General features: G+C 37.2%; 1 protein-coding gene across 3 annotated transcripts in view; it reads left to right on the forward strand.

Annotated features, from left to right (window-relative positions):
• CLCN3 (chloride voltage-gated channel 3) overlaps positions 1 to 6,379 on the forward strand; it is a 75,162-nt gene extending 68,783 nt beyond the window's left edge. For 2 of the 3 annotated variants that reach the window (XM_075709133.1, XM_075709134.1), the window contains one exon: positions 3,287 to 3,421. In XM_075709133.1, coding sequence (XP_075565248.1) covers positions 3,287 to 3,377 — 91 coding nt within the window. In that variant the 3' untranslated portion in view covers positions 3,378 to 3,421. Of the gene's footprint in view, positions 1 to 1,546; positions 1,623 to 3,286 lie in introns of all 3 variants that reach the window. The other variant, XM_075709132.1, reaches the window with a different exon arrangement.
• Positions 6,380 to 7,347: the final 968 nt, after the last annotated feature.

The raw sequence follows: 7,347 nt of genomic DNA on the forward strand, positions 1-7,347 counted from the left end.
CTGTCTCTCTTGCATTAAAACACTTGACACACAGCATTGCAGCTCCTACCAGAGTTTCTTGCATTCTCTTTAGCATGTCTCTTTAGCATGTCTTTTAAGGCACCTGGGGAGGGAAACATTACCTACTAATCCGCGTTATTTAGGATCAATGTCCATGGGGCAAAACCCAAGAAACCTGAAATATGGGTGGGACTTACTTTGTTTTGCTGTGGGCAAAAGGACTGCTGCTATAAGTGGCAAATATTTAAATATTGCATTGGTTTCCAAGTTTATTTTTTTCAGATGTATTTTAAAACAAATTTATTTTAAATGGCCTGCCTTTTTTTTCTTCAATGCGTCCCTGTATGGAATGGCAAGTAGATGTTTTCAGAAGCATAAAGGACTTTAAAAACCTTTCTCTGATGGGGAAAGGATATCATGATCTGACACTTAGAAGTCAGTGCAGGCATGCAGTTATTCTTTTGGGGAGGTAAATTCAAATTGATAAAACTTCAGTGAAGAATATTTACTGTCTCTTTTTTTTCTTAGTTTCTGTTGTGGTTGAGCACTCAAACATTGACATTGATGTTAAAATTGACTCTAAAGAAAGCTTAATAATGCAAAGCTATGTCAAACTGTACTATAAATTTTTAATTATTTTATGATAAAGTAGCAGCAACTATGGATGGCTTTAATACTTTGCTGTTTTCAGACGTTCATATTTGTTGTCCTGCTTCAGTTTACACACTTGTGATATTCCATGAGCACACTGTCCATTACAGTAAATACTAGTGCTAGTGGTATTTAGCCGTGGCATGTAGCCATGTGGACATCAAGGACTAATCTGTCTTTTGGCAAATTTCCTGCAAATTTACCCACATAAAGACACACATGAACTTACTGGTTCCAATCCAGATTGGAACAGGAACCGTGCAGAAATTGGTGCCGATGACAAACACAGAGATATAGAAAGATTGAGTCTCACTCTTCCTAATTTGTAGCAGAATATCCATTTGAGGGAGTTGCTCTTGATTTATACTGTAATGAATGAGAAATTTGTCTGTTTCTAGGGCCACCAGATAACCCTGCTCTATAGAGCAGCTTCAAACCTCAATTGCTATGATGTTACACAGTTACTACTTTGTTCATCTACTGTGGCTTGTTAAAATGTGAATAATGATCTGTATGTGTGAGGAGAAATAACTACTAAACAAAGGAAATAAAGTAGATTCTAGTTTCAGTGCCTCTAAAACCTGAAGAGATGGGAATTTAGGGAGAAGGGATGGAGTATGCTTCCCTGACGTGTACTTGATACGACAAACATACTGCTCTGGGGTGGGTGAAGATCCAATTGTGGTTAGCATTTTGGGAGAAAAACAAAAAAGGCAATGTCTGGGAAAGGGTACTGACTTTGAAATCATTTTTCATTTAATTATCTCATTAGCTTTCCTGCAACTTTCTTTTTTTTTTTTTTTTTTAGTTTTGCTCTAATCCTTTTTCATTATGATTAGAACTTTTTTTTATTTGATTTCACACACAGTTATTAGCATAACATGATCTGTTTCAGGATTGTCTTGGGGATCATCACAAAGAAGAACATATTAGAGCATCTCGAGCAACTAAAGCAGCACGTCGAACCCTTGGTGATTAGATATATCAGATCTCATAATTAGACACATTAGAAGTCAGGAAGCATGAAACTTGTGAACTGTTCAGGGCTTTTATGACATCGGCTGAACAATGAAATCATCTTACGCTAAAAATTTGTATTAAACCATAAACCAGTATGTGCAAAATCCTTTTGTTAAGCTGGTAATATGGGCATACTGTTAGTCACAACATTAAAGGAAAGCAAACAATAGACTTGCTGATATTTTTGTTCTTGAGATCACATAGATCCATCTGGTTGATCTGCTGATTTCCCCAGGTGGGAAAGCACGCAGCTAGGAATATTTTTTTCCCCTCCTAAAGCAAATTAAGATTTTCATATATGCCAATTTCTTCTTCTGATCTTGACAGCTTTAAATAGCTGTTAAATAGCAAAGTATCACGTCTTTTGAGAAGCAAAGCCAAGCACGGTCTTAATGTACCGCAGCATTAGATCTTCCCTGTAATCCCCCTTTATCAACATCATTTTTTAAAAGTACTCTTATTTTTAGTAAAGTCCTGTGATTCTGCTGCTGTTACCTACAGCAATGAACGTACTCCTTTATAAGATGTACAGTGATATCCCAGGCCACTAAGTGGCACGCTACTATGTTGACTTTCGACTTCAGAATCTAAATAACTGTTTTAACCGTGATGTTGTGAACTAACCTTAGATAGAAGTTAGACTTTGTCTTAATTTGGACATGGGTTGCTAGCTACATCTCTACTAAACCTACCCACCAAGTTTAGCTGCTTATGTGCAAAACATGCTAATTATGTTCTCATTTTATGCTCATATTTCACAAGTATTTCATGCATCCTTTAATAAGACAAAACAAAATGTACTAACCAGAATAACAAGGGCAGCAGCTCGTTCATTCTGCTCTTTGCTTCTCCTGTGATATTATCCTTTTGGACAGTCTCACCCTTTTTGATATTTTGCAGAGTTAAAATTTTAAAAGCCGTGAAGACCCTGTCATAAGAGCACAGTATCTAAATTGGAAAATGACAATTTTCTTTTATTATTCACAATTTATTTTCTAAAGCTGTGAACTTCAAAAACTAGTGAACTACTGTTTATTTTACAAAAGTTCCATGGCCAATACAGCGTGCTCCTATGAACAGGAGCCTGAGCCACTGCGTCAGACTGGGCGGATCCTTATGATTTAAAAATGGAGGGAAGGGGAGTTTGATTTGCCGTGAGGATTTTGGGCCATCAGGCGGTACGTCACTTCTGATGGCTAGGTTGGAACATGTCTCCCTTATGAAACTGGATCAATATCACTTCTTTTTCATACCTCTTTTTTTCTTTGTCCCTCTTTGTTACTTTTTTGTTGGCATACGCTAATCAAAATTTCATTTTTGTAGAAACAAAAAGTTAAATAAAAATTGTCATGGGCTCTACTTGTATTACTTGTATTTCATTAAAATGGACTACAGCTGTCAGAGACCATCCGATACGGTGTCTCAGCATTGCTGTCTTTAACAAACCGGTGGTTCCTCAGTATTTTGATTAATAAAATGTTTTTGTTTAAATAAGAAAATCAGGCTGTTTACTTTTGCTCTATTCCTGTCAACAAAAAGGACTTGGCTACAGATTTGTTCTGCTTTATCATTTTCCTGCTTGGATTAATATCGATCTTCCGTTTATCCTTTTCAGGCGCCTCCTTGGCATTATAACAAAAAAAGATATCCTCCGTCATATGGCCCAGACGGCAAACCAAGACCCCGCCTCAATAATGTTCAACTGAAACCCATAGCTGAGGAGAGAGAGGAAACGGAAGAGGAGGTTCATTTGTTGAATAGCACAACACTTTAGTCTGGGGGATACTTCTAAAATCAGAGACGAGAGCTGGGTTTTTGCATGACAGTGCTGCTGGAAATCGGGAGTTGGTTTGGGGGAGTACGTGGCGAGGAGGAAGGCTGATGGGAGCGTGGGAAGGGAGAGCTGCCGTCCTGCACTGGATGCGTCCCGAGACGTCAGGTCTGCCATGATAGTGCAGAGGGTGAGGAGCCGTGCGAGGTGGCGCAATTCTCCAGCCAAGCCTGGTACTTCAGCATTGAAGAGATGCGGATGAGTCCCTGTTTCTGGAGGGATCGTTCTGAATTGAGCCATCTTACGGAGACTGAAAGGTCTTGCCCTTTTTACCATTGAAAACTGTTGCGTTCGCTCATGAAACGTATAATTATTACTCGTCACCTTTCGACATTCCATTAAGAGCTTTATTTCTCTCTCTCCTGAGCCGTAACGAAGCCTCTTTAAAATTGGTGTGCCCTGTTGAAGCAGTTGTTTCTCATATTGAGATGTACTGTGAGTTACTGAGGTCCGATCACAAGAAGGGAGGTTTTTCTTGTGCCATTAAACGCCTGAGTTTGTACATCATTAAATGCTCGGGGCCGTACAGATCCACTGCGACAAAACCAGATTGAACAGGCAATGCCTCGCGAGAACCGTGCGCGAGACTTCTTTCAGCCCGTGTGCTGTTGTGATACGAGAAAAATTAAAACCAGACGAAACTAGCGTTTCAAAGAAAAAGACTGTTTTTGCTGCAGAAGTTATCAATAATGTGACCTGGTCTTATGCAATTTTTTGTATTATTGAAAATACTATGACATATACCAATGTTGTGCAGTATAAAGAAAAATACTGCTATTCTACTAGTTAAGAGCTGGAACAATTCTGTATACGTGTATCTGGTAAAAATTGCATGCTACAACACTGGAGATCTTTTTTTCCCCCCCTGTAAAATTTGAGAACGGTCATTTTTATTTTTTCTTCTCCACAAAAGACGTTCCACTGCTGACATGGTAGGAAGAAATGTAACTCATAACTTGCACTAAATGTATATTATTTTTCTTGAAGTTTTACCATTCTTTATTTATATTTGTATGAATTAAAGAATCTATTAAATATGAATCAGTTACTATCTCACATAACTAATTACCTTTTTAATGTGATTTTATAGAATTAATTCATAATCCTCTGCAAGTAAGGGAGGATTAGCAAATGTTTACAACTAGATGAAGGGTTTAAACAAAGTGGTTCCTTTATGATCCAACATGCATAGAAGATAATTTTCAAATATAACTTTCACTGCCGTTACCTTGAGATTTCCTTTTTCCTTTACTAGTAGATAACTGGAATAATAATATTAAAATTTTATTTAAAAAAATGCAGGGTTTTAAAAATAATAGGAAGAAAGCAACTATAATTATTAGATTGCTTTTGATTTTTTTTTTTTTTTTTTTTTTTGTTCCCCCCCAAGTATATAGAGGTGTAAATGACATGTAGCCACAGAAGATGAGCAGCAGGGCAGAATCAAATCCAGTACTTGAAACTTTGGCAGGACTTTAAAATTCAGCAGCAACAGACACGCCAGCAGGTGAACTGACAGATCCCTAATTTCTTTACTTTCTTCTTTCCAGCCATGAGATTAATTTGTTTCATGTTCATTTTATCAAACCACCGCCACCACAGACACATGCAGAGGGAAAAAGGCAGTATGCTGTAAGCCTAAAGTTGGCTTACAAAAATCATGCTTTATACTATGGGGTGAGGTAAAATGTCCTTAACAATTATGCCTACAAGACTGCAAAAAGATAAAGGGTAAAAGCCTAAAATAATAATCCTAGATATCTCTGAGGCATTCATCACAGTTACCTCAAACATCTTTATTCACAAAGTACTCAGTATGATTTTACCTGAAGTCCAATACCATACTGAAACGGCAGTCTGGTACTCTTGGCAAGCTCCAAAATAATGCCTGTGCTCAAGTGCTCTGCTGAATTTTTACTTATTTTTCCCGAGTATAAAACTGCCACCTACATCTCATCATCTCATCTCTTGCAGCAACTGGAACCAGCAGAAAGTGAAAGGTGCCAGTGGGCTCATGGTGATCAGCCCCTGTATTAAAAATGGGTTTGGAACTGAAACAGAGAATCAGGGTGCGTTAAAATGGGAGCATGCAGCAACGAGCTGTATTCTTCCACGTGAAATCAGTGCTAGTGGTTCAAAGTGTGTTCTGTTACATTGCGTAAGCCTGAAGAAACTTTCACAAAGAGCAGGATTTGGCCCGATTATGGAAGGCAGCTCTGGAAGTTGTCTGTGATGCTGGTTTCCGTTGTCTTAATTTTTTTCTACAGTGGAAGAATATAAATGCACTACACGTATTAAGAATTGCTTTAAATCAGTTTGAAACCTCTGCCATTTCTGATGTTCTCACAAAACACTGCTGTGTGTACTGTATTAACTTGCACCTGATTCTACAGACTGTACTGTCTGAATTAAAATACAGTTCACACCCCTGCTGTGTTTTATAATTTCAGGATGGATCCCGAGTGCCGCATATGAATTGTGCATCTCTGTTTGCTCTTCTTACCTGCTAAGCTTTCCCTGTTGCCATTTAAAGTGGGTTCTGGTAATGAAGTACGTGTGCCTGTGCTGTGCAACAAAAATTTTCTAACGTAAAACTTCCAGCGCCTTACTCAAGAAAAAAAAAAAAAAATGGTGGATGGGAGGGGGAAAGTGTCAGCGTGTTTTGTTTTGTTTTTTTTTTTAAATCATTCAGTTTCTGGTTCATGAAGAATGCATTCTTTGTTAATCTGTGACATTGCCTAGAGCTGTATTTAATATTGATCTTAATGTTTTTATTTATACTAGTGTGGTAGAGCTGCATATCATTACGGTAAAAATTCTGATTACTGTGATGATTTAATCAAACATTAAAAACTTCTGTTGTATGACCATTTATTGTTCTGTTGTGTTTTCTCATTGTTTTTACAAACAATATGTGTGTTTATTTTTTAATTTATTTTCCCTGAGAGAAGACTAACAGCTAAGAATTTTACACACAAAACTAGTGAGCAGGTAACAAGGAAAAAAATGAGTTTTAGAAGATGATGCAGTTTTTGTATTGCCTAGGATTTTGCTGCAAATCAGTAGCCAAATAAACCCAGTCAAACATTAGTTCTCGGGGTTTCGGTTTAGAAATTTTTAAAATTGTTTTAATTATAAAAATATAGAATAGTTGACTTCCTGATTTAAAAAGAGTTAAAAGTGGATGATGATTTTACTGTCTAAAAGCCAGGATTGCAGAGTTTTTACACAGTACCCTTTTTTTATAGCAGAGGTACTAAAAATGTAAGTTTGACATCTGTTGATGATGTATATTAATGATGTACAGCACTTCCGTATTTTTTCAGCGTAACAGTTTTCCTTCTCAATTAAAGGTTAATAGATGAGACTGGAACATTCATACTAAGGTCCCTATTTTTGCAGATTTAAGTTCCTATTTAAACAACAATGCAAAAAGTGAGTACTTTTTTGTTACTTGTATGACTTACAAGGCATTAACATGAAGGTCTCTTCTGCTTGGAACCTAAAAAGTAAGGGGGAATGAGACTCAATTTTCAAGGAAGCACCTCCTTTTTATACATAAAAACATCCAATTCTGGTCCCATGAAAAAGTCCCTGTATGCTTGTGCTTATGTTTGAATAAATGGAACATATGTTGCTGAAAGGGGGTGGGATTGTCAAAGTTACAAAAGTAGATGTGGCATGTGATTCTGAGAACTGAAAATACCTTTTTAAATCAAAAACTCAAGATACACTTTTGAAGCACTCCGACTTACACTGTGAATTACTTATCTGTTCGTGCTGGAAGGGACCTCTGGAAGTACAATCGTTTGCTAGAAAGCAGGGACAACTTTGTGATTTGAGCG

Source organism: Pelecanus crispus, chromosome 4 (assembly GCF_030463565.1).
Source record: "Pelecanus crispus isolate bPelCri1 chromosome 4, bPelCri1.pri, whole genome shotgun sequence".
In the NCBI taxonomy this organism is placed as follows: domain Eukaryota; kingdom Metazoa; phylum Chordata; class Aves; order Pelecaniformes; family Pelecanidae; genus Pelecanus; species Pelecanus crispus.